We start from the raw sequence: 26,241 nt of genomic DNA, 5'->3' as shown, positions 1-26,241 counted from the left end.
GGGGGGGGGAATAAAATAAATAAAATATGAATAAGAATAAGAATGGAAATGGAAATGGAAATAGAATAGAAATATAGAAATGGACGGATAGTCGTTTTGAGTATCTTATCTATCACGCGTACATCAATCTCCCTTTCTCCTTGCGATATAAATGTCAAACTTGCCCTTCTCCAACTTATCATCCAAGCTCCTTTCCGTATCCCTTTAAATAACGAAAATAGCTCTGAGCAATAAATAGATCCATGCCAAATCAAATCCTAATTGTATCCTGGCACGTTTCTGTAATATCTCTATGTACCGCTAAAACAGAGGACCAGGACTAGGCAGACACATAACGAACAAGAACCCCCTGCTGTAGCCGCTGTTCCATTGGGTTGGTGTCAAGTACGCATCCGCGCCTTCTCGAGGCCGGGCGTATCCACAGACTCTGCAATGAGCAGGTAACGGCATGTCCTCCCCTTATCATGGTGCTACAAGGATATATATACAGCTCTGATGTATTGATGTTATCCCAATGAAACAAAGTATGAAGTCACACAACGAAGCTTTGTAAAGTACAACTGAAGAAGCTGGAGGATAGTCTCGGATTCTTAGCAGAGATGGCAAGAAGCAGAGAGTAGATATCACATAGACCATAGAAAGTTGGGCAGAGCGCATGCATCGATATTCAAGTCCAACCAAACCACGGCCATCTGCTTATAACAATTGTTCTTCTTGTTTTAGTCGATAAAAAAAAAGGCACGTCGGAATTCTAGGAGCTGGGGAACGGGATTGGATATGCGAGAGGACGTGGAGGCGGTAATGTGGATGGTGTTTTTGGAAGCCAAACAGACCGCATGTGTTCCGTTATGGAAGCTTTCGTGAATTCATAACAGTGGTCAAGCCAGGTTTGCCAGTCCCAGTCAATCCATTCATGAAAATTCGCATGACGGTCCCAGCCCTGAGCCCAGCGCAGCAATGGAGATATGGGAACACCAGGAAGGTGTTTGGCTTTCCACTCAGGAGAACTGTTTGAAGGAGTTCGACCAATCCCACAATATCCAAAGTCAATGAGTACCACATGCCGATCCGCGCTATCCCTATCCAGCACAAGAACATTCCTTGGGTGCATATCTTTATGTATTATATTATGAGTATACAGTAAAGATTCTGCATCAATGATTGCCTTCAAAATATTTTGACGTTCTGACTGTGGATAGTAGGTTGGATTGAGATATTGCATCGAGATCCCAGGTACTTTTTCAATAAGGATTAACCGGATAGATCGTGAACAACTTTTATTTGGAATTGGCAGTTCAAGAGTAAAGGACCCATAATATCTTGGAATGATAGTTCCTTGAAGTGGATAAAGCAGTTGGTAGGCTGTGGTTTCATGAGAGTATGCTAGATCTGTATAGCGAAAAGGATCCGCATCATCTTGCTCATGATCAAAGTAAAGAGGGTCATAGAACTTAGCGACTAGATACTTATCAGTTGGTATCAAGTCTGATATATCTGGAGTCTTATCAACCATGTGGACAGTAACAAGTTGAGCACTGTGTTGATCTCCTATTCTGACAGGTTCAACAATCTTTAGTCGAATAGTGCCCTTTCCGGTCAATCCAGGCAATGGAGGGTGAAGTATGCAACGATCCACAGGATGCATACTTTCTCTTTCCCGATGGTCCTCATAAGATAGTATGACCTCACCAGTTGTGGGAGCAGGAGGAGTATGAGGGTGGATGCAAAACTCTTGCCCAGGAAAGTAAGGTAATGGCGGCTTGGACTCGTTGTATCTAGCACAGTAGGAAGCACTCAGCTGATAAGTCATGTTTGCGAGGTTGGGGAATTGGAAAATTAGAAGATTAGAAGATTAGAAAGCTGCTGATGGTGTTGGTGTTGGTGTTGTGGACGTCAAAATGAAAGGAACTTAAGATGTAAGCTCCACTGGTCCTGGACTAACCGGATTGGGGTGCTAGAACTATAATATAAGATTCTGAACACTATCAGCAGTGATGATAAATATATCTAATTGAACGGAGCGAAGCGGAGTTTAATTAACAATGTTTTACTGTGTAAATTTTTCGCTCAAATTTGAGTTGCTTTAGATCGCGTGCAGTGGAGATTTATCAACAGCAGGCCGCAATTGGTTCTGATGCCCCCTATTCTTACCCCTGAATTATCGACTTACCTACCTACCAACCTGCCTATCTACCTGCTCAATATTCAATCAATTGCTAATAGAATTGAGAGTGGTAGCTAGATTGCTAGGCTATCAATCAACCCGTCTGCTCAATATTCAATGAATGTCTATGGGAATAAACATCACTATATAGCTATCATCATCTACCTATCAATGCTGGCTTACTAGCTGACTATCTGCGTAGCTACATCATTTATTTTAATCACTGCTTAGATTGAATAGAAGTCAGTACTTGATTAATTTAAAATGTACTCAATAAAATCTCTAGATATGCGTTTAATGATGTATGACTATGTCGTTGATATGTTATTGCAGCCTTTCATATCTTCTAAGGGTTATTTATAATCTTAACTAGCTAGCAACACCATTTAGCCAGAACACCGGGGCGGCCTAACGGAGGTGCCAACATATGTGCAATCACTATTGATGAATGGCTAGTTATCAGTGAAATTAAGTAATTACAGCAGAAAAACATCTAACTAGTTACTTGACACATTCGTCACTCTGGGCTACGCTACCCCGCCACCCCACATCCTGTAACGCCGTATTTCTTATCCCCCACAATTCCACGCAGGGGTAACGGCCAGCCTGTTTCTCCACTTGGAGGTCACAGTCAAGCCCAGCAAAAATGTACGTCTCCGACTCCGGGCTGCTGTTACGCTGGAATCCGCCATCTCGCACAAACCGCAAATATCAACCTCATGAAAGAGTCCCTCCCCGTTCACCCAGCATCTCTCCCCCCCCCCCTTTTTTGCCCGAAACGGGCAGCGCATCGACTTCCTATCTGTCAGCAGAGTGGGCAATAGTTAGTCAGTTGAAGTTCCGGCTGAGACATCGAGAAATCAGGGCCAGATTTCAGACTCAGGACCCAGTCAAGAAATATCTTCTTTTCCGATTGGTGGTGCCTTAAGTCGCGTGAAAAAACTCTCCAGAGCATAAAAGGTTCTCTACATAGCTTGGTTGGAAGAAAAAGCCATACTGATCGCCATCCCAGCAACGCCTGCGCGGGCGTCAACAAATGTCGGAAGAAAAGTGCTATTAATTGAACCAAGAGAACCCAAAACACACACACACACACACACACACTAAAGAGGAAAAAGAAAGAAAGGCTAATATACAATATCTACCATAACAACAAACAAACACTAATTTCCAGTTCTATTCCAACGAAGAAGAAAGAAAGAAAACAAAAAGGGAGCCAACGCCAACAAGAAACCCCAAGAATACAGAAGAAACCCCCATGGACTCCTTCAACTCCAAAGTCTACGCCATAACTGGGATATCAGGCATCGGTCTCGCAGTTGCCAAACAACTCCGCAAATGCGGCGCCCTCGTCTCTCTCGCAGATATTTCCCAACCCGCCCTCGACGAAGCCTTCGCGGCCCTTGGCTCTTCAGTCGACCACGTCCTCATTACAAGGGTCGATGTCTCCTCCTCCGCTCAAGTCAATGCCTGGATTGCAGCCACTGTGGATAAGTTTGGCCGTCTGGACGGTGCGGCAAATATGGCCGCCGCTATTGGGAAACACCACGGTATCCGCGATTTGGTGGACCAGGATGATGATGAGTGGGATGTGATTATGCGGGTAAACTTGACAGGGATGATGTATTGTGTACGGGCTGAATTGAGGGCCATGATGACAGCGCGGCAGGGGGATGCTGCTATCGGTGCTGGTGCTGGTGCTGAGGGCATTGGGAGCATTGTTAATGCCGCGAGTATCCAAGGTGTTATGGGGTTCGGGAAATCTGCGACGTATTCGGCCAGTAAGCATGGCATCGTAGGATTGACGAAATCGGTGGCCAAAGAGGTTGCTCCAGGTATCAGAGTGAATTGCATCGCGCCGTGAGTCACCGCCCCCTGATTCGTTATTCATTTCTGGGTGTCATGCGCTCAGGACAGAAGCGCAAGTGAAGGTTCCAAAAGAGGTGATTTCCTGAAGGAGAGTTATGCTGATCAGGGGACCAGGGGATCGATTCAAACACCTCTGCTTGATGAAGGCAGTGCTATACAAGGACGTCTCAACCGTATACCTGGTGCTATATGCCGAACAGGGACAGCAGATGAGGCCGCACAGGTAGTTTTATTCCTGCTCAGCGATGCAGCCTCATTCGTGACAGGAGCCGTGTATAACGTAGACGGCGGCTGGGATTTGCAAGGCGGATAGCGAAAGTTGAGCAAACGTGCCGAGGAGGATCCTGGCACTCATGTCTCTCTATCGGATAATTTAAGATGTTTGGGCGAGCAAATTTTCTGAGTATTTTCCATTTTTGTGGGGGGGGAGGATTGTTGTTCCAGGAAGGTGTCATAAACGAGATACAAATGTAGTCAGAGTGGCCATGTCCCAAACATTAAAATATATGCCCTGAACAGAGAATAAGAATCTCAATCTGGGTGCCACCTCCGAGTAGAAGAGGTATCTATCATGCTAGCGGAGAGGTTCTGGGATTGTTCATGCAGTAGTTCACATCCGCCCTGGACCCGGAAATGTGCCTCCAAAATAATTAAACCAATCCCAATCTTCGAACCCCTATTGCAGAAGAGAGTAAGTCAGATAATCAATAAGAGTTCACTCATACTTTCGGAAATCAGAATTGGTAAAACCTGGAGAAAGCAAAGGAAAATAAAAGGAAATATGTAATCATTTTTGCCCAGGATAGCCGCGGAACGGCAAATTTGAGAATGACAAACAATGCGAATCGAGGAGAGAGGAAGAAGAGAAAAACCCTTACACCAAAGCCAATAATTTCATCAACCAACACGGAGTGACCCGGAAACAGGTGTTCGGGCGAAACTGAAGATATACTCTGCGGTGTCGCACCAGGGACTACTAAACTCGGCTGCTGAGAATCGTGGGTCTTCTTGGCTGCGAGGTTAACAACCAAATATCCTTATATCATCACTTGACTGAAAAGAACATAAGAGCAAATTAAACTAAGAAAGGAATAAGAAAGGGAAATCGCAACAAACGTACCCTTGATTCCTCATGATTACCGGCATTCTCTCCAAGATATTTCGCAAATAAATTATAACTCATTATACGCAACCGGTCAGCCGCCTGCTGTTGGAAGGTCGATGCTGATTCAGGCCACAGCTTGGTCTTGACGAGTGTAATTGACACGCAGAGGAAGTAGTACTCGCGCATCCCCTTTTCTAGAACGAGGAACTTCTCTTCGAGCCATGATAGTGTTTTTTGAACCAAGGATATTAAAATGTCCGTAATGCTGGGTATAACCTGCCGGACTATAGCGGATGCTGCAGATAATTAGAATTAGACAAAGAAATTACTGCTAGCTGTATGATATAACAACCAAGTGGCCAGAGGGGGAGGGAATGGGGAGGAAAAAAATAAGCCTTACTGAAGCCACAATCGGATGCGTGCAGATGATGACAGATCGTAAATGCAGCATGAAAAGTGACATCTGCTAATGCACACCAGGCGAGCTTGCCGATGTTATCAATGAGCAGCTGCTGTTGGCAAAGAATCACCACTGCTACTTCAAGACGTGCTTGCGTCGTATGACTATTTATGGAGCCCTTCAATCCACCGAGGACACTGTAGGTGTAAAGCGAAAGTTGGCACCGTCGCAGATTCGACTCCAAGAGCGTTCGCCATAGGAGCTTTTGCTGCTTCTGTGTCATAAAAGAGTGCGAGGCCTCAGGGGGCTCGGGAGTGGTATTGTCCTGCCAATCTGGGATATCTGAAAGACTCCGATTGATCTCCTCTTCTAGAAGTGAGAGATCGTTTGAAGACAAAGAAATACGTGGCGCATTGACAAGCGCACATATCCGCAGTCTCAAACCCATGGACTGCATCAGGGCGACCTGAAACGAACAGTCTGTCATGGTCGTGGTTGGCTTTTCTTCGGGGCTGACGGTGATGTTTTCGCATAGATCTTCGTCGTCGATATTCAGCGGTGGGGAACAATCATAATCCGATTGCTGCATTGTCGGAGGCATGCCGCGGTCCAAAGATGCCTGCAGGTCCAGTTCGAGAATTGTGGTCCATATCCTTCGGCGCATTTCCCGATTGAATGCCGAAATCTTAGTTTCGGGGGGCGGTTCGCGGTGGCATCCCGCAGACATGGCCAGCTTCACCAACGTCCCCGCTGAGCTCCAGGCTTGATTCTTCTGCGTGTAATTAGCCTCCTTAGCCATTATCAGCAAACACCGCACCTGTAAAACAACCAGATTTGGTCGCTTGATATTTGCATGGAACAGCCACGCCTCAGACCAGCGAATCCACTCCGTCGCGACGGTATGGGACAGAATCTTTGTGCCAGACGCGGTAAGGGGGCTCGGTGTGTTTACGCTCCACACGGACGCCATTACCAAGAGGAGCTGGACAATGAAATGGCACGGAATGTCCACTTTCTCAGCCCAGAGATCATTGAGCTGTGCGCGGAACGACGGCCTATGAAGAATGGGATGCATCTTTCCTACGTAAGAGAAGTAGCAGTTCACCAAATTCTCAACCACGGGTCGAACGGGGAGAAGGCTCTTCAGGAAATGACTGTCCGTCGCCAGTTCTCCAGACAAGGGTTTCTGTTGCTTATTATACCCAACTTTTCTGATTTCCTGGTGAAGTGCGCGAAGAGAGGCGGTGGCTTTCAGATCTTTCATAAAGCTGCTCAATCCCTCGAGCTATATTTTTTGTTATTGTTGGTGTTGTTATTTTCATACATTTAGCATGGCTACTTCAATTACAACGCCTCCGGAAAGGCTCCTTGTAACAATAGATCCGAAGACGGATTGTATAAATTCTTATATGCATATAATCAGAGGAAAGAGGGAGAAAAGAAAAGAAAAGAAAAGAAAAAACTCACCTCAAATGATAACTTCGACCCATTACTGCATCCCCAAAACCGAGTCCGACCCTCATTCCCATCAAAGCGGTGCCGATTGGGGGCGTCGCGTCCCCACGGTTCCGCCTGGACTGATAGATCGTCGCGCGCAGAAGCATCAGCGGGGCCAGCAGCTGTCGAACCCGGGTACGGGTGCGGGTGCGGGTGCTGGCCCGGCTTGGTCGAAAGAGGAGCTGCATTATTATTAAAGGGCGAATTGGACTGCTGCTGGATCAGGCTCTGTATGATTAGTCTCAGCTCCCGAACCCGAACATCGTCAGATTGCTGCTCTTCCGATGCCGCAACGGCTGGTGCATGCGCATTGGGCCAATTTGCTTCTGCTGGCTGTGGGTGCCAGAAGGCCGACGATGCTGATGCCGCTGCTGATACTGGTGCTGGTGCGGGTGGATGGGACAATTGTCGTTGTCGTTGTTGCTCCTGTTGCTGCTGCTGCTGCTGATGTTGCTGCTGATGTTGCAATGCATGGACGGGAGACTCATACATGCAAGCCTCCGGCCCGGGCCCTTTCATGCATCGATTACAAGCTGGATAGCCAAAGTCACACTTGACCTTCCGGTTCCTGCATGGAGCGCAGGCAATGGTCCTCCTCCGCCTCTTGCGGTGACTGGATTCAGCCGGCTGGTCATGCGACGAGGATGCAGCACGGCTGCTGCCGTCGCCGCCGCCACCACGGTCGCCGGCTGCGTCGTCTGATGCATGGGGATGGGGCGCATACGCGGGTGTCGCGTTTGTCGCTTGTGATTCGGGGCTGCGGCTCGATGACATCCGGCCTCGTGGAATTTTCTGGCCCGGTTTGTGTTCCTTTCGCTTCGACCCTGCGTCGTTCTCCGACAAAGCACATCCAGCGGTTAGCAAGAGCTCGGAGTAAACATGGTTAGCCGGCCATTGGCGTGGCCAGGGGAGCGCTACAGTGCAAGGGGGCCAAGACAGCGCACTCAGTCAGCGCCAAACTGGCCGTTTTGGGCCCGACGCCGACTAAGCCGAGGTCGGTGTCGGGGCTAAGATGCACGTAACGTTAGAGCGAGAGATCGAGGCGCTAGAGTGACGGGAGACCAGAGAGAAGTTGGTGCGTGGCTTGTGTCGAGCTGGTTGGTGAGTGGTGAGCTTGCGTTAAGCGTGCGTTAAGCTCGCGCCAGGCTGGAATGTGGGCTGGGGTCGGAGATAACAAGCGGTGTCGGAGCCCGTTGGCGGAGAGCGCATGCAAGGTCATCGTGACACTGCAGACAGCAGAACAGAGGCGTGTGCGGGAGGTATCCAGGCCCAAGGCAGAAGCATTTCTGCAGAGCGGGCAATTTGTCTGCTCGCGGGAGGGAAGCCGTCGAGGAGGGGTTTCTTAACTGCAGGAATTGCAATAATTAATATATATTGGCTGCACGTCTATATCTTCTATCCGATGTTTCCAGCTCAATTGACACCCGCGGATGAAGGGGAAACCGAGTAAACTATACAAAAATTATCTAGATACATAGAGACAGACAGACATCTATAAAAGGTCAAAAGCGTTTCTCAGGATGTTCCGCTCCCTCCTCTCCTTCGCATCCCAAAACCCCTTCGCTTCGGCTTCAGAATCCAGTTCCGTTGACAAAACCAACCTCTTCCCTACGGTGGATCCTGAAGTCGATGGCCCTGATTGCGACAAGGACTGTGCTGACTGCACAACCAAATTCCCATCGCGCTTTAAAATCAATTCCGACAGGGAGCTGTACGGGAGCATCAAGCCGTACACCAAACATGTCATTGTCGCGACCGGCAAGACGGACTGGGAGCAACGGGTCGAGAATGAGCGTGGCAGTCTGATGGAGGGGTTTAAGCTGGGTTCGTTCAAGCCGAAGACGGGGGTATGTCTGTCTCCCGCATTGTATAGATATAGATATAGATATATACTATATCATAGATTTTCCTTGCCATCCCCTTCTCTCCCCTTCTCTCCCCTTCCCCCTGAGAGCACCCCTCGTTAACACACTCCCCATTTTCTATGGCAGAAAATGATGGTTTCAGCATCGAACCTGCCCGTCGATCCGGCGTACAACGACGCTCAGGGACACGGCCAGGGCAAGAGCCAGGACAACGCAACAACCGTCCTCGTCTTGCCCGCATTCATCTTCGTCGACGCAGTCACCGTCTCGCGAATACCAGAGTTCATGGACCGCTTCATCGACTCCTCCCCCGACCCAGTTGCAAACGCACAGGCCCAGCCCCAGGCCCAGCCCCAGCAACTGCAGGATCCAGCATCCTCAAGCACCCCCGACACCCAATCGAAACCCGATAAGGGGGAACTATCCCGTTCTGGCCCCGAATCCCCACACAAGCTGACAACACGCCCCTGCCTCCGCGACCACCTCATCCTCCTCTGCTCGCACCACCGCCGCGACGCCCGCTGTGGCATCTCCGCTCCGCTCATCCGACGCGAACTCGAGCGCCACCTGCGCCCTCTCGGCCTTTACCGCGACGACGATGACTCCCGGCCGGGCGGCGTGGGCATCGTGTACGTCTCGCACGTCGGCGGCCACAAATTCGCCGCGAACGTGCTGATCTACCGTCGCGCGGCGGAGCAGATGATTTGGCTGGCGAGGGTGCGGCCGGCAGATTGCGAGGGGATTGTCAAGCAGACGGTGCTGAAGGGGAAGATTGTGCATGCTGACCAGTTAAGGGGTGGGTTTGATCGGGGGAGGGATGTTGCGAGTTGGTAGGGAGGGCTAAGGGGACGGCTAAGGGAAGGGGAAGGGGAAGGGGGAAAGGGGGGAGGACAAGACGGAGAGGGAGAGGGAGAAATGGACCTGAACTTATTATGCTGGATGTAAGTGATGGTGAACGATCTGTATGCTACCGTCACTGGGCAATGTTCACTTCGGCTTCGATCAGAATTGGACAGAATTCACAGCCATTGGAACGGGAAAGGGATAGCAGGAGGGATGCAGCTTTCCAAATAGAAGAAGAAGAAGAATGAAAGAAATACATATATAAACCAAAACACAACGACAAAAATGCAATCTAACGGGTTAGCAGGGCTTAGGCTTTGATTCCATTTCTTGTATTGTCAGCCCAAGCAACAAAAGCGCAACGGGGAGAACAGCAAAAGAAATAAAACAAAATAAACAAGAGAAGCCCACGCGATATACTTGAAGGAGGCAGAGAGCCAGAAAGCAGGAGACCACAGCATGGTATAAGGACTGCGAAGCGAACGTCTGGATCCGATCCAACATATCAACAGCGTTGATAATATGCTTGTTTTGAATTCTGAAGCCAAAGAAGAAGAAAAATGAAATGAAATGAAATGAAAAGCAAAAAGTAGGGGAATCTTTATGGAGAACGGACGCCAAAAATAAAAAGAAAGAAAAACGAACATATCAAAGCCAAAAAGATCTAGCTATGCGTGAGTGGAAATTCAGATACATAGTTACATGCAAAAAAAAAAATCAACCCTTAAATATAAAATCACACACAGTTCTGCAAAACTGGAAGGGGTAGGAAATAATAGAGAACAATCAAACATGCGCCCACCCATTATACACGATGACTTGCATCTCATCAATCAAACACGGCAGCCAAAGCTCTCCATTCTTCCCGCTCCTCCTCCTCCTCCTCCTCCTCCTCCCCCGCTTCTTACCCTGGATAGAAGAAGAAGAAGAAGTGGTATCGTCATCTTCCTCCTTCTCCCATGCCCTAAACCTCGCCTCGATCGCCCTTGGCCGCCACGGCAAGTCCAGCAACGACGCAAGAAACCCCTTCCACCAGCCCACAAGCACAGCGTCCCGCGTCGACGGCCACCCGCGCGCCGCAGACTCGTAGGCGACCAGGTTATATCCGACGCGCACGTTGGGATTCAGCCAGACACCCTTGGAGGCTGAGAGGGGGTTGTCGTAGTGGATGAGGCAGCATTCGGAGCCTTCGAGGTGGTATTTGGCGAGCGAGTCGGGGATGGCGCGGAAGCGAAGCGGGGTCTGGGTTGTTTGGAAGGGAGCGGCGTCGAAGATTGCTGTGGGTATGGGAGAAGAAAGGAATTAGCCTTTTTGTTTTTTTTCTTTCCTTTTTTTATACATTTTGTCTGAAGTGATGTTTTTTGATGGAGATTGGGGGAGAATTGGGTGGATGGGGAAAACACACCAATCCCGTTCCAGCAACTTTGCACGGGGATGGCCTTTCCTGCTAGCAAGGCGTTGCGTGAACGCCTGGCGCTGAAGTATGGATAGCGCTGGGAGAAGGCAGCGGAGCCCTTCCAGTCCCGCAGGGCAAATGTGTCATAGAAGAGCCCCGGTTTTGCGAAATCAAGCGAGCACGTCGCGGCGTATGACCCGGAGCGGGTATTGAGAAGGGTTATGATATCCGCCATCTATATATATATATCATGTTAGCCTACCTTCTGTGGTAGTTCCGCCATCTAGCTCGCACAAGTTTTGCACAATCCATACCGAAAATATGACATCATTCAGAAAGATAATCTTATCGAACGTCCTCCCAGCCCGTACAAGCTTCTCCAATGGCTCCAACGACTTATTCCGCATATGGGCCAGGTACGGGATGCGTCTGAGCTCCCTCTTGCCCCGGGCCGTATCAATCCACCCTTCCTCCGCGGGAGGCTTGCTGATCTCGTTCTCGTGGGTGGTGGGATCCAGGACGATCGTCCTGTCAACGCCCAATTCCCCCAGCTGCATATCCAGCTCCCTCAGCGCGCCTTTCGAATCATCCCAACTTCCACTCTCATAGACGGAAACGTATATGTTCTCTTTCCCGAACTTCCTCGCTAACTCGACAACGGCGGCATTCCAATGGCTGCGCAGGATGGCCTCATTGTTCCAGTGCGTGCTGGCCACATAGACGGACCTTATCCCTGGAACGAGTGCTGTATTTGCAGACACTCGCGACGAGGATGAGCGGGAAGATAGCGCCAATGACGACGTGGAGAAGGTGAGGTAATCGACGACGGCGAAGAAGAGGACGCAGGAGATGAACAGGACGCTCAGATGTCCATGCAAGCCGCGGTGGGCGAAGAGGACAGGGCCAAACAGCCATCGCCACCAGCGACGGTATCTACGAGGAGACACCAACATCCTCGAGGTGTAGTCCTGGACACCAGCACTGTATCAAGCATGGATCGCAATCGGGATTGATCTCGAAATCCGTGTGACTTCGGCAGAAGTTCGGAGCAGATGCGGTTTGGCTGCACATCTTGGTGATCGATCATTTGAGCCAATCAGATCATCATAACTACGGGGATATCCTTGGACAACTAAACTAGCTCGATAGAGAGATAAGCTAATTAACCAACTGCTGCGTGCTGCGCAGTGTGGAGTCGTGAGCATGAAGATTATTCACCCACACAATACAGGATGCCTGCTGGTTCCGTTTCCCTCACGTCCCTCCCCATAGTTACTGTCAGTGGACTGACGAAAGAGTTATTTCACTCCTGGGCGGCTTTTCTCATCCGATGACACATGGCAGCCGTGGAGCTGCAAAGAATGCGCTCGATGCCACTGCCCAGACGCCATGTCCCGTGCACGGCCATATCGCTCATTGCCCTGTAGAAAACTTCTACCCCGGGATATCATCGTATCGATCCATGGATGTCAACAGACTCCCCTGGTCCCTGGCGGGGTGCAGGGTCGCGCTTCAAAATTCTTGGCAAGAACCCGAGCTCCCTTGAGATATTGTGTTGGCGGCATTGGATTGGATTGGGTTGGTTTATCCCCTCCACCGCCAGCATGGCGCTGCTGGTGATTGAGCTCTTCCTTGGGCCCAGTGTGGCCGTTTACGATTTGAACCGCCGTTGAACTGCAACCCGCAGATTTCCCGATTGGGAAAGCCGGCAGTTGTAGTTTCTATGTCACGTGGTTTATATCGGTCCGCTTAGTCATATACGCGTCGACGCGACAAGATTGATTTGCGGAGACCTCGACAACAAAACCTGGAGGATCCCAACTCTCAACGCAGGATGCTGAAACAGCGTTCTGGCCGGTGATTGATACAAAGCGCTGCCATGGCGGACCACCAAGTGCCACACAATGAAGAGCAGCAGCCCTTGTCGACCCTTCGAGCCGAATTGAAGGAATGGGAGCGAGCCTTTACCGCCGCGAATGGAGGCCGCAAGCCTGGGAGAGATGATATCAAAAACAACCCTGCCATTTGTACGGAAACCCAATAGCCAATTCCTTACTCCCCTCTCTATTCCGCAAGGAAAGAAATGATATAGACCGCCGCTAACCCATTGGATCGACTTGGATGTGTGCGTTCATTTATCTACCTACAGCTGCCAAATACAAGCTCTATTCCCGCCTACGTGTGCAGTCGTCGCAAGCCAACAGCTGCTCTTTCGCACCAGCACAGGAAGTGCCCCAGCAGAGGAAACGTAAACGTCCCTTGGATACGCAGGAAGATGTAAATGGACTACCACTCCCGCAATCCTGCTCAACTCCCCGAAAACCCTCCGACCACATCCCCGCCACCCCCGACCGGAGGTTTCTATCAACATCGACTGCTCTTTGTGCAAACACCCACCCATCCCAGCTAGACCCTTACGATTCCCCATCCACGTTACGCAGATTCTTCAGTCCCAGCTATCATCGCAACTTCCACGAGGATCCTCACTCATCCTCATCACCCTTGCCCCTCCGCGCAGCCATTGGGCCTACCCCACAGCGTGATGGTAAGGCCCTGGGTCTATTTGACCTCCTCTCCGCCTCTGGGGGAAGTAATAGTAGTAGTAGTAGTCGTCGTCGTCGTTGTAGAGACAGTGCTGTTGCTGCTGCTGCGACTCCGTGTCTGAGACGCGGGAAGCGGGTTAATAATACCAACAATCAAGGGATTGATAATCCAATGCAGACTCCCTCGCGACGAAAGGAGAGCCGAATTAATTCAGGGGATCAGGATGGTGAGGACGGGGATGAGGTGGCGGATGAGGATAATGATGATTATGAAAACTTCTTCGCCAGCACACGCACGCCTGCGTCATCTGCTAAGAAGTTCTACCTGGCCAATTTCTTCGCTACGCCGCCTGCATATCGGTATTCGGCTGCTATTGATACCAGAGCAGATAGTCGTGATGGTGCCAATGATAACCAAACAGCAAGCAACAACGACCCATCTAATGGAAGAAGTGGCCCCCGGCGGGGTCTAAAGATGCACTGGGCTCAGACACCCCCTCTTTCCTCAGGCGACGGAACCTGTTCTCATCATCATCTTCCTCAATGGTCAACTCTCGGCAGCATGTGGGCGTAGTTGGTGGGGTTAGCGTTCACGATCTAAGTCCCGTTGCAGTTCGCATGCCGCAGAAACTTGTTGGAAAGGGGCTTAGTGCTATCGTTCAGGGGCTAAGGGATATTCAGGAAGAAAGGTTGGATGAAGAGTTGGATCTTTTGAGAGAGATGGAGGCTGAGGCGGCGGCGGCGGATATCGATGATGCCGTTGTTATTAATGATAGTCAGGTTCCTTTACGAGATGGCAGTGGCGGTGGTGGTGATGACGACGAGGGAAATACTCTTGCAATGAGACGGTGGAAGAAAAAAGGACAGAAACGCACGACGCGTCGAGTTATCATGAGGCCCGTTCGAGCAAAAGCGCAACCAATGCCGGGGTGGCCCGTAGCTGTGATTGATGGAGAAGGCGATGATGATGGCGACAGGAATGGAGGGAGTGGAGACGAGCTGGCCGCTATATCAGAAACCCAACTTCAGCCTCAGCTTCCCCCAGAACCCGGCTCGAACAAGGAAAACGAAACTCTCGCCCAGTCGGAGACGCACACGGAGACAAAAAAAGAGATTGCTCTCACAAATACTTCCACGTCCATCGCTAATGCTAATGTCAGTGTCAGCGCCAGTGCAGCGAAACTGAAACCAGCTACCATGAAGGGCACGACGGCAAGAGTGACAACAGCAACCAACCAGAAACACAAGACCAAACCGGACGCGCATGCTAATTACCGCGCGCTGAAGATTCGGGGGAAAGGGTCGAATGCGAGGGGAAAGGGGAGACGGTTTGGGAGGAGGTGACGGTATCGCGTGGGTATATTGGGGATACGATATGTACGGCAAATACGATGCATATCCAGGGATCTTACATACTTCGGTGTCAAGGGTGGAATACAGTTACTTCCATGAGATGGAGGTGAAGTTGGATAGCGTTAGGCTGGGCGCGAGTATTGGTGCAGTGTTATTCACTACGGAGTATAGAGTACGGAGTATGAATATGAAACGATACACAGTAGAATTGACGTATAGAGTAGATTAGAACAGACCCATGATGATGTTACTCCCAGGTCGGATGCCACAGCGACATGAAGTCCACGAATCAAAAAGTAAAAAATAAAAATAAAAATACAAAAACTCCCTATCATTATGCAAAGTAACAGCCTGGTCAACTATACAATATCATTTACGCCTCTCGCCAAGCTCGTCCAAAATCAAAAATCACAATGAAAAAATATCGTAATCGTACCGCACTTAACTGTGCATGCCACATTGTACATGTATATACTACGCTCATTAATCAAAAAAGTCAAAAATGGACCAGGGAACGTCCCCCCTACCTTCTCCCCCCAGAATCCACCAGGTTGAGCCTGATCAATCTGGTTGATACCTATCACGGGCCCGTTGTATTCTCCTCTCCCGAGCAGCAGCGACATTGTCACAACGCCTCGTACCCGCCGTGCTTGTCGCTTTAGAAATTCTCCCAGACGGCCAAGACGGTGCGCGGTCCCTGCCCCTGTCACTAGCGGCAACAGGCGTGGTAGATGAGGACCACGATATTGAGCGCGCATCTGCATGTCTACTCGAGCGCGGCCCCATCCCCGTCCGTATTCCCACGGACGCTGCCAACCGGGGCCCATCGGCATCGACATCATCATACTGCACCGCCCGATCCCAATCCGCCAACGAAATATACGGACTCCGCAGCCACGATTGCAGCTCATGCAGGAACAACCGCGCATGATCGCGCCCGATGAATTCGCGCAGCAGCTCCTCAGCCTGTCCGCTGCTGCCTTTGATATCCACCGTGCGCAGAATTGCGATGATGTATTCCAGCAGGAATTCGGCGTTGTTAGCTGCGCGGCGATCGGCTGCTGCAGAACGTTCGATATTGCCATTGGCGGTGGGGTCCAGGAAGGAGAAGACCTGTAACTCGCGCCGGATCCACTTGCGCGCGCGCGAGACAAGGTGCGCATCTTGGTTGAAAAGTTGCGGGGTGAGCTCGCGGTATTTCGAGAGTCTGTTGGTGCCTACTCGTCGGGAGTAGAGTTGATGGCGGTAAATGTGTCGTCGGCGGATTATGGGGTCATCTGAGGTGGGGGTGCGGTTGGTTGGAGAGTCGCGCCGGGGTCGATGACGGAGTGGGCGACGGGGGAATCTTCTCGGGTGGGGGTACGCTCCTGCAGCACTTCCTAGACCTGTGGTGGTAATAGGGGTGTGTGATGGAGGGGGGAGGTGGTATATTTTTGGGCCTGAGGCGGACTCGGCTTCTGGCTCATATTTCACGCTTGTCACGACTGCTTGGCCTGTAAGTCAGGGCATTCATTAGCTACCAATGCCTATGTACAGTGCAAGGGAAATGGCCTCTTGTATATACATAATGGACACGCAGGGCGCTGCTGCAGCCAGCTCACAAGACATAAGAAGTCGAAGCTGGCATGCTTGCAGGGCTGCGCAGTTGCAGCCTCCGTGATCTGCTCGAGGCAGATCACACAGGGATTCAGATGGACATCATTGCTGTTGGACTGGCTGTCGGCCACCTCGTCCAGGGTTTTGCGGAGAATTTCCTGCTGCAAACCGACATCCTGTGCCATCGCAAACACACACTTTATGATGTTTCGCGATGATTTTTATCGAATGTCGTCGGCGGGGGACATTGATGAGTCAGCATCACGGGGCAGGTCACGGGACCAATGCCGAGGCAGGTTCCCATCTTGGAAATATCAAAATTGCCCAATCGGGGAATTTTGTTGATAACAACGTCGACCGTCTTCAACGCGGGAGAAACCGACGGAGATAGACGGCGACAGCACGCATTGCAGCACGGTGTGATATCCCTACACCCAGCCTGTGTTGTGCTGTGCCATGTAATGCTGAGATCTGCTCGAGCTGTTGTTGCTGCTCGATTCGCAAAGTACCCCAAGATGGCGACTCCGATGGTGGGCGGGCCCTTGCGCAGCGAGGGCCGAAAATCCACATATACAACCACGGCACTCAAGCGATGGTCATGCCAAAGTGCCGACGAACTACCTGGTGGGAGCTTGTTCAATCTAAGCCTTAGTTTTCCCTGGCCGGACTCTGAAAAACTAATTGCCATACTCACAGCCGTCACGCAGATCAAAGCGATCCATGTCTACGATTTTGACAACACCCGTACGAGCCCGCAATTGTATTCCTCGTTCAATGGAGGACCCTCAAGACTAACTATATTCTTCTTCTCTGTTTTCAGTATTCTCGAGTCCCCTTCCTAACCCTCAGCTATGGAATGGCCCGACGATTGGCTTTCTTTCTACCTACGAATGTTTTGCCAATGGAGGTTGGTGGCATGACCCCAACATCCTTGCAGCGACCGGACAGGGGATGGAAATTGAGGAACGTAAAGCGTGGAAAGGATGGTGGAATGAGCAAATAGTATGGTTGCAGACATTATATCAATGCATTATGGAATGCCCTACTTACCATTCTCACTCAAAAAGGTACAATTGGTGGAACTCAGCATGCAGCAAAAGGATGCGCTTACTGTTCTGCTCACTGGGCGAGCAGAGGGTCCATTCGAAAACATCATCAAACGGATGATCAAGAGCAGAAAACTAGTGTTTGATCTAGTCTGCCTGAAACCTGAAGTCGGTCCCAATAGCCAGCGGTTCTCTTCGACCATGAACTTCAAGCAAACTTTTCTGGAAGATCTGGTTACCACCTACAAACATGCCGATGAGATCCGAGTTTACGAAGATCGCGTTAAGCAGTTAGTCCCATCCTTTGCTGTTTGACTGAGCCAAAATCTGACTCTCCCCCCCAGTGTTAAAGGCTTCCGCGAGTATTTTGAAAAACTCAACCGAGCTTTACAACCCGGGCCACCCTCTGCTCCACGCAAACCTATCAATGCCGAAGTTATTCAAGTTGCTGAGGAGGCTGCTTTCCTCCCTCCAGTCACCGAAGCTGCTGAGGTTCAACGGATGATCAACTCCCATAACAAGATTCTAACCTCAACGTCTGGTAATACTACCAAGTCACCTTACGGGCGACTAAGAATTAAGCGCACAATCTTTTTCACAGCATATCTTCTGTCCAACACAGATTCCTCTCGTATCATCACTTATGTTTTAAATCCATTGATACCCCCGAATATGTCTGATTCGACTGAGATTAAATACTTAGCCAATGCAATCCTGATCACTCCTCGCCCACCATCAAAGTCTATCATTGATAGAGTAGGCGGAATGGGGAAAACAGTGCGCTGGCGAATCACCGATACAGGAGTTTTTGAAAACAAACTCTGGGCCGCTAAAGTGACGCCAGTTCTGGACTCGGAAATCATTTACACCGAAAACCCAGAACCGATCATGGTCCTTGCCATGCGCAAGAGCGCACGACCCACGGACGCTGGCCGGATCCGTAACTGGCAACCCGTCATAGAGGATAACGCCCTCGTCTTCGACGCAACTGTCGGACAAAAAATGGCGTTGATGATCGAAGAGGAACACCCGGGCGACGGTGAGTGGGAGACGCTACCGAAAAGCAACAATAAGCGCAGGCTTGCCCAGCAGAATCTTCGGGAAGATGAAGGCGCGCCGCTGCCGGCGTACTTACGGGAGGGAGATGGCAATAACAGGGCAACTAGTCCAAATACTTCTAACTATGCGAACGCGAGTATGGCTCCTTCCAGCATGCGGGACCGCGAGCTTGGATCGCGTAATTACCCGCCACACCCCCATCCCCATACACATTCGCAGACACATCCTCATGCACCACATGGACCTGGTGATGCTCATCGAGAATACTCACCTTATCACAGCCGGAACAATCCCCCCTATCCACGCCATCCTGGCGAGGGCGGGGGCGGCGGCAGCGGTGCAGGCGGAGGTAGATATTACGGAGACGAAGGTGGACCGCCTCCTCGTCGCGGTGGCGGTGCGGGTGCTAATTATCGGGGAAGTCGCGGACGTGGACGAGGAGGGCGGGGCCGGGGACGTAGCCGTGGAGGAGGTGGCCGAGATGGTGCCTCTGGTTCCCATCAGTACCGTTCACTGGATGATCATGTCGCGGGCGGTTCTGGCAGTGGAGGTGGGTACGAGGGACCGGGGACCGGGGATGAGAGGGGTTACAGAGGGGGTGGGGGTCCTGTTATGAATTATTGATATATTCGGTTATCAGTTGTTCCTAAATTTTAAGAGGTTTGTTTTGCGTTTCCTCTTTCTTTTTTTTTCTTTTCACTTTTTCATCTCCTTTATACATTCCTATGGACGGCTCTTGCTAGGCTTTTTTTTTTCTTTTCTTATACGTTTGGCATCTCCGTGTTTAAATACTACAGCATCTTTTTAATTTCAGCTTAAATTTTTTTTTCTTTTTCCCCTCTAAATTGAGGATGAGCTTGTATGGAATAATGAATCTCATTTTTCTCAGCTTCCTCTATTTCTTCTCTATTTGTTTCATTTATCCCGGCTTTCCAATATGCCGATATGGCTTTTACAACAATAAAAACATCACGTTTTGTTTGAAACCCTACCTTCTAGGTGTTAACGCGACATAATTTTAGGGTTAGGGTTAGGCATCAACCGATCTATTATTTAATTACTGTACTCTCTTACAAGCTACGATTATGCACATAAAAGAGGACAGAGATGGATGAGGATTCCGGGGGAAAAGATTAAATTAAATTAAATTAAATTAAGAACATGCAAACGCACACGCACACACAAGGCCGTTAGTTCTTGCTCTGGGATGAAATAGTGTCATTGGCAATTAATCATTAATTACTTTGGGTTGTTTGGTTCGAATCTAACATTTGGAAAGCAAGGAATAGGAACTGCAAACAACGGTATAGAGCGTAATCTATGATGATATAGAAATGTGAATCCCAAACACACACACATGGGCCCTTGGAAACAGTATTTGCTGGACATCAGGAAAAAAGAGACGAAAAAAAACGAAATAAAAGATAGAAAGAAGAAAGAAAGAAACATCGCTGTTGTACATATTTACACGGTATATAATGTGGATTAAATCGTTTTTGCAAGCAAGAGTTCCCAGCTCTTTCTTCCACCATTCAGGCAATTCAATTCGAGTCTGGCAAATAGATAGATAGGGACACTATCCTATCCCATCTCATCCCATTCCGTTCCGTAATCGCATCCATATATTTTCGTCATAGAACTGTTTCCCATCCATATTCATTGTCGTATCACATCGTCGTCGACCCCTTATAAAAACAAAGTGGGAACGAACATAAAATAACAAAATCCACCAAAACGGATTCGATCAAAAGAAAAAAAGTAAAAAACAAAAACAAAAACACAGATGCAATCTAATAGAGACCCCAAAACCCAAGGTCAAAAGCTATGAAAAAGAAGAAATCAGTCGTCCGTCAAATTCACGAACAAACTGATGCTCAAAATCATCATCAACAACCCAATCGTCACAGTAACAAGCAGCGCAAACCCAAACCACCCTAGTATCATGGCCGACGTCCCCACCCCGCTCTTCACAACCCCATTCCCCAGGTCCTGCGCGATCGCACTCGCAGCCACAGCCGCCGTGTGCTGCCACAGCACGGAAACGAGGATAAATACCACCGAGATGAAAATCAGCGCCAGGCACGCTTGCGAGACGGGTCTGGAGGGAAACCGCTTCACTTCGCGTAGCTCACCGTCTTCGCCAACCACTTCGTGCCAGGCTGGAAAGGTGGCGAGGAGGAGGAAGCAGAAGAAAGCGAGGATTATGGCGACGATTCTGGTGTATATAGTTAGCGCATTGCGGGCTCTTTGCGCCCCGGGGGAAATAAAGGTGCGAACTGATTTAATCGGAGAAGAGAGTCAAAGGCGTCTGGGAATCACTTACATCAAATACGGAAAAACAACTGCATCCTTGAATGTCGACGCAACCCACACCAGATTCAACGGATCTTCCTCCGGCTGTAATATATCCGCCAGCGCGGTGGCGTTTGAGTTACAAATGAACGCGCCGCCGGTGGGCTGGACGCAGATGCCAAAGTAACCCACGCGCACCTCGGCCTGTGCACCACCAACGATGTTGTTCATGGCGATGTTGATGGAAGGCGAGACGATGGCGGTGTCCAATACTGGGGCGTATTTTTCATAAAAGAGGGATATTAGGAAGATTGTGGGTATTTGTGGGGAGGAGGAGGAGCAGCCGGCTAGGAGGAGAGCTGGAGTTGTTTTCCATGTTAACGATGTTGTCTATTTGTTCCTCCCTTTTTTAGAGCATTTTGTAAATTCGGATTGAACTTACATAGTAATATTATAGCAAGACCAATGAATACCATGAGGATATGGTGGTAACCGATCAGGGGCAGAAATCCTGCAACACCAATAGTACAGTCCGTCAGCATGTCCTTCATATTTTTTCTTCATCAATTCCTACGTAACCATTAGAAAAGCGAAAGAGATATCACTCACGTAGAAACTGCCCCGCAAATCTTAACTCCGGCATCTTGACAGCAGTCTTGTATTGAACCAGGCCTTAGATGCCGTTGGCAGTAGGGTAATTTATTATCAAGCCCAGCTTCAATCCTCAATGTTCCCAGGGCTCAACAACAGAAACAAGGGAAAAAGTCCCAACCGCCCCTTTAGCGGAATGGGCCTAATATTCGCCTCGGTTTCCCCTCGGTTTCCCCCTTTCTTTTTTTCTTTCTTTACTTTTCTGCCTTCCCTTTGCCTATTCCCCCGTTTGGTGCACTGTCCCCAAAACCCAAAAACCGAGCGATGGCACGCTCCCGTTCTTTCCTATTCACCCCTGGAAGATGTGAATTCGATTCCCTTCGCCAGTATAAGAACAAGGCTGCACGCAACAAGATGTCTTGTCGAGGTATCTTGATGCGGAAAGAACCGCTTGCTGCTGAAATATGCGCAAACCCTTCCTTTTCAACCAGCTTTTCCCACACTTTTTGAAGAAATCCCGAAAAATGGCAGTCTATATAGTTTGCGGAACAATTTTCGACGAAGGAGAGAGTTTATCTTCCTTTATCTTCCTTGCGCAAAGGGTGCAAGGGAATGTTTCTCGCGAAGAGGTCGGAGCGGATTGGATGAGTAAGTGGGAGCTGTTTGTTTCCTGAAACCCTTTGGGAAATGGAATATGTTTGTCAGAGACGGCAGACCGGTAAATAGCTGAACAGCGGGCAGAGAGAAGTCGTAGGGTCGGGAGATGGGATGGTGTAGGCAGGTATGTGTATATGGATCGCAGGAGTGTATGAGGGGAGATGGATGTTGACGGGTGGGATGTCAGAGAGGTACACGAATGAACGTATGTATGGAGAGAAGGGGGCAAGATTGAGAGAGAATATCCTGCTATAGCATTGAAACAAACGAGTGGACTTGTATTGGACGTATATCCTCAATTCAATTCCAGGGCGTCGTCGGTCGTAAAGGTCGGGGTGTGGTAGACAGGAAGAAAGCAAAAGAACAGAAAAAGAAAAAGGAAGGGAGAGACTTCCCACACCCGTTCGCCTAGGAAATCGAATCGAAGAAACAAAAGCAACCAGCTAGCCAGACCACGCAATATTCATGGTGGCTGGATCAATGGGATGGATTCTGCGTTGGAAAAGACGAGGTTGGAGATCTATGCGCCGTTGAGGTTTAATCTGTGGCTGGGCGGCTTTGTTTACGGCGGCGGGTTGCCGCGGCAACGCGCTGACTAAGGCACTTACCGCCCGGCAGAATCGCCTCGCTGGGGTTAGTCAGCGGGGTGTCCGGATGACGTCACCGCTACCCATCTTTTGCCAATCGAAAACTCTGGCTGAAGATGCTTTGAGTTGCAGGGAAACGATATGGCGCCTTCAATTCGCTTCTCCGGGATCCAAAGTGATGGCGGGCTCAGTGACAAGAGGAAGATATTTATGAAAAAGAACAACAACTTCCATTGAATTATACAAACCGGCATGTGTGGTATTTATTCATACTCCGCTCCCCAAAGACCCCGGATAACACCGATCCCGACAGAACGCCCTTGGTCCGCACCATAAAACTTAAAAGGGGTAAGAAATAATGCAAGAATAAAAGGACATATCCAGAACAGACACTCAAAACACCGACCCTCCGCCCATGAACAGGAACCGCTGGAGATCAACAGCGGCTCCTTTGTCTTTCCCCTTCCCCACATCCACACCCAGGTCGACCTCCACCTCACTCTCCCCTTCGCTATCCGGAATAATCAAATCTTCACTGCCGCGACATGGGTGCTTTATCACTTCCCCTGATGAACACTCCTCCCCCGAGCTTGCAGATTTCGAGTAGTGGGATCCCGAGCGGGACGGAGTATCACCATCTCCGTTGCCATCACGTTTATCAACGATATCATCATCCTTATCATTCCCACTTTCGTCAAACGGCGACGTTTTCATTGTGCACAAAGAACCCATAGACTTCGACCGATGGAGCGCAAATTGCCCCAACCTTTGTAACGGGGTCACCCGGGACGGTTGCCGCTGTTCTCGTGGTGTAACATGCGGACCGGAGCTCTTCTCAAGAACGCCGTTTCCTCCCCCTCCACGATGTGGATCTTTGCGGTAAACCTGTTCATTCTTCGCATCGGTCCCATGACGAACCTCAGATTTATTCGGTTCGACATAAGCGAACCTATCACGGAGGCCCAAAGAAGAATTCACAGATACATCATCGTCAAGATCTCCAGACTCAAGCATCCTGGTAGAAATTTGGGAATCGCTACTTCCCGTGGAAATCCCTGTCATCGCCGGCGTCAGTCCGGTCGTAGTAGCCGTGGGTTCTTCCACAGTCACACTTCTGCTTAACAGTGCATCAGTGATACTCGACGCTATATCCTCTATGGATCTTCCCTCGACTTCCATCTTTGGCGGTGTAGTCGAAGCCCCGTCCTCACACACATTATTCATGCCATTCGCATCCGGTGACTCACCCTGACTCACCCCGTCAGGAAGCTGTGACATGATATCCTCAACCACCTCATCTGAGAACACCCCAAAGTCGGCCCTCTTAGCCTTCTTCGTACGTGCTTTATCAGGATTACTAGTCACATTCGAACCAGCTATTTTGGTCCCAGCTGTTGTACTCTTACCTGTACCCGCAAAGAAACGACTGCGCTCCCCAGACCCCAATACAGCGGCTGCAACCTCAGCTCCCGCTTCATCCGCGTCAGAACAAAGGCGTTGCCGTTTAACAGGTTGAAATTTCGACACTTTCGAAGCACTGGCAAGAAATTTCTCCCTATCGCTACTTAGAGGTGTTTCTGTGGTTTGGGGCAAGAAAGCGCGTGTGGAAGTGGACGGGGAGGAAGTCGACAATGGAGCCGGACGGCCATTCCCTCTCGTTGGTGCCGAGCTAGCAACCCATGATCGTCGGGCATTCGCTTCAAGAAGCCGCTGCTGACTAGGTGATGGCGTGAGGCTATTCGGATCCAGCTCGCCTAACGGAACGCGTTTCGGCGTGAAAAAAGTGTCTATCGGTTTGCTTGGTTTCAAATCTGACATGGCTGGGAGTGTCTGTCGTCTAGAGATAGTCAACCGCGATCTCTCCGGGTATGACGGTTTCAAGGTTATTGGTTCTTTGGTCATGGGGTCTAGGTCTCCGCATGCAACTCCAATTGCCATGTCCGGTTCGATATCCGTGCCGACAAACGGCATGCTATCCAACTTCGCACCCGTGGGAAGCGGCGAAAGAGTAACTAGTTTCCTATTCCGCGGACAAAAGACCAGCTGATATAAGAAGGTAAGTTCTGCTTTTTTGAAATTCTCCAGATACTGCGGGGGAACGCGGATGCCATTTCCCTCAAACTGAAGCATCTTCAAAATCTTCTCGATGGTCTTGTACTTCCTGACATTGCGATATGCCGTCTTGAGCCCCATTTTGGGCAAGTTTGCTAGATAATCACAACCAGAAAGAATGCACATGAGCCGAAAATCGGCATCTGTCCAACCAATAAGACTAATATCGCGACATGCCGTGAAATCCGCCCGATTAATCTCCACACAGTCCCCATGCTTATCCAACTTAGACAACAACCGCTTCGCCCCGAACACCAGCATATCTGAATCCTCTGAGATAATCCCGTTGATAATACCGTGTTTCTCAAGGTACACTAGCTGCGCGTCCGCCTCATAGGGAGCAACGATATACTGGATCTTCATCTTCTTCAATTCTTCAATCATCAGACGCGCCATGTACGGCGTCACGTCGACGGCCTTCTGCAGCTCCTGGTGAGCCTCCGCCACCCGGCCAGAGCGGTATAATTCCAGGCCAATTTTCTTGCTCTCTTCGCGCCGCTGGGCTCTGGCTGACTCCGTTCCGGCCTTGCTGGGGAGGTTATCACCGTCAAAGACAAGGTAAGGAGTTACGCCAAAGTAGAGCAGCATGCGGACGCGGTTCATGGCGAAATCGACATATCTTGAAGGGTGTACGGCATCAATTTTTGACTCCAATCCATCGTAGAAAAGGGGAAATGGTTTATTTCACTTACTTCGTATTATGCTTGTCGAGAGCTAGGTCGATGGCACAGGCGACGGTACCACGATGCAGCCATCCATAGGCATCGACACCAAGTGTCTGGCCCTTAAATTTCCGCAGGCTACATGGCTTCTGGATTGATTTGAGCAGGCTGTGGAGCCCTATTTTATATTTTATCCCATTGATGTAAGAAAAACAGAAAAGAAAAAAAAAAGAACGAGAACGATACACAGCATTCCGCACAGTGATTGGAATTCAAAAAGTATATATATTTACCTGTAATCCCCATCCTAACTCGCACAAAATTCCCCCTCCCGCCTCGAGATATCGAGGTAGGTACCCCCGGCGATCTAGGAATCGAGGGTTTGTTTACACCTGCAAGCAGAGCCAGCCATGCGAGATTCCCGTAACCAATCCAAATCCAACAAAAGAGAAGAAATGAAAGATGGAGGGCAGGAGAGAAGCATATAATCAGAACATGAGGGCAGAAGTCGAACGAGAAGGCGATTGTTGACTTGAAATAATCTCCATATTGCCTCGATCTGAACGCGCCGAGGAAGACGCGATGGAGGAGGGGTCACGTGGGT

At 49.8% G+C, this 26,241-nt stretch overlaps 10 protein-coding genes across 10 annotated transcripts; 4 read left to right on the top strand and 6 right to left on the bottom strand.

Moving 5' to 3' along the window:
- Positions 1-619: 619 nt before the first annotated feature.
- HCBG_08508 (uncharacterized protein) lies at positions 620-1,810 on the bottom strand (the record flags this gene model as incomplete). Its single annotated transcript, XM_045435557.1, has 1 exon — positions 620-1,810. The coding sequence occupies one exon, from the start codon at positions 1,808-1,810 to the stop codon at positions 752-754; it is 1,059 nt and encodes a 352-aa protein (XP_045283657.1).
- A 1,612-nt stretch (positions 1,811-3,422) lies between these two features.
- On the top strand, positions 3,423-4,346 carry HCBG_08507 (uncharacterized protein; the record flags this gene model as incomplete). Its single annotated transcript, XM_045435556.1, has 2 exons — positions 3,423-4,024; positions 4,082-4,346. The coding sequence occupies 2 exons, from the start codon at positions 3,423-3,425 to the stop codon at positions 4,344-4,346; spliced, it is 867 nt and encodes a 288-aa protein (XP_045283656.1).
- A 297-nt stretch (positions 4,347-4,643) lies between these two features.
- HCBG_08506 (uncharacterized protein) lies at positions 4,644-7,809 on the bottom strand (the record flags this gene model as incomplete). The annotated part of the gene is made up of 5 exons (XM_045435555.1): positions 4,644-4,709; positions 4,912-5,037; positions 5,154-5,434; positions 5,539-6,823; positions 7,006-7,809. 5 exons carry the CDS (start codon positions 7,807-7,809, stop codon positions 4,644-4,646), a joined length of 2,562 nt encoding a protein of 853 aa, XP_045283655.1.
- Positions 7,810-8,555: 746 nt separating this feature from the next.
- Positions 8,556-9,734, top strand: HCBG_08505 (sucrase/ferredoxin domain-containing protein; the record flags this gene model as incomplete). The annotated part of the gene is made up of 2 exons (XM_045435554.1): positions 8,556-8,882; positions 9,027-9,734. 2 exons carry the CDS (start codon positions 8,556-8,558, stop codon positions 9,732-9,734), a joined length of 1,035 nt encoding a protein of 344 aa, XP_045283654.1.
- Positions 9,735-10,529: 795 nt separating this feature from the next.
- On the bottom strand, positions 10,530-12,226 carry HCBG_08504 (uncharacterized protein; the record flags this gene model as incomplete). Its single annotated transcript, XM_045435553.1, has 4 exons — positions 10,530-11,020; positions 11,149-11,374; positions 11,454-11,872; positions 12,091-12,226. The coding sequence occupies 4 exons, from the start codon at positions 12,224-12,226 to the stop codon at positions 10,530-10,532; spliced, it is 1,272 nt and encodes a 423-aa protein (XP_045283653.1).
- Positions 12,227-13,018: 792 nt separating this feature from the next.
- Positions 13,019-15,026, top strand: HCBG_08503 (DNA replication regulator sld2; the record flags this gene model as incomplete). The annotated part of the gene is made up of 3 exons (XM_045435552.1): positions 13,019-13,166; positions 13,289-14,203; positions 14,257-15,026. The coding sequence occupies 3 exons, from the start codon at positions 13,019-13,021 to the stop codon at positions 15,024-15,026; spliced, it is 1,833 nt and encodes a 610-aa protein (XP_045283652.1).
- A 570-nt stretch (positions 15,027-15,596) lies between these two features.
- On the bottom strand, positions 15,597-16,816 carry HCBG_08502 (RING finger domain-containing protein; the record flags this gene model as incomplete). The annotated part of the gene is made up of 2 exons (XM_045435551.1): positions 15,597-16,528; positions 16,600-16,816. 2 exons carry the CDS (start codon positions 16,814-16,816, stop codon positions 15,597-15,599), a joined length of 1,149 nt encoding a protein of 382 aa, XP_045283651.1.
- A 330-nt stretch (positions 16,817-17,146) lies between these two features.
- Positions 17,147-19,625, top strand: HCBG_08501 (uncharacterized protein; the record flags this gene model as incomplete). Its single annotated transcript, XM_045435550.1, has 4 exons — positions 17,147-17,255; positions 17,452-17,633; positions 17,699-17,967; positions 18,022-19,625. The coding sequence occupies 4 exons, from the start codon at positions 17,147-17,149 to the stop codon at positions 19,358-19,360; spliced, it is 1,899 nt and encodes a 632-aa protein (XP_045283650.1).
- A 564-nt stretch (positions 19,626-20,189) lies between these two features.
- HCBG_08500 (uncharacterized protein) lies at positions 20,190-21,671 on the bottom strand (the record flags this gene model as incomplete). Its single annotated transcript, XM_045435549.1, has 4 exons — positions 20,190-20,951; positions 21,060-21,387; positions 21,471-21,539; positions 21,638-21,671. 4 exons carry the CDS (start codon positions 21,669-21,671, stop codon positions 20,576-20,578), a joined length of 807 nt encoding a protein of 268 aa, XP_045283649.1.
- A 1,406-nt stretch (positions 21,672-23,077) lies between these two features.
- HCBG_08499 (exonuclease) lies at positions 23,078-25,578 on the bottom strand (the record flags this gene model as incomplete). The annotated part of the gene is made up of 1 exon (XM_045435548.1): positions 23,078-25,578. One exon carries the CDS (start codon positions 25,576-25,578, stop codon positions 23,257-23,259), a length of 2,322 nt encoding a protein of 773 aa, XP_045283648.1.
- Positions 25,579-26,241: the final 663 nt, after the last annotated feature.

This window comes from Histoplasma capsulatum (assembly GCF_000150115.1).
Source record: "Histoplasma capsulatum G186AR genomic scaffold supercont2.16, whole genome shotgun sequence".
Lineage (NCBI taxonomy): Eukaryota > Fungi > Ascomycota > Eurotiomycetes > Onygenales > Ajellomycetaceae > Histoplasma > Histoplasma capsulatum.
Note: the sequence above shows the minus strand (reverse complement) of the source record. Positions and strands in the feature narration are given on the sequence as shown.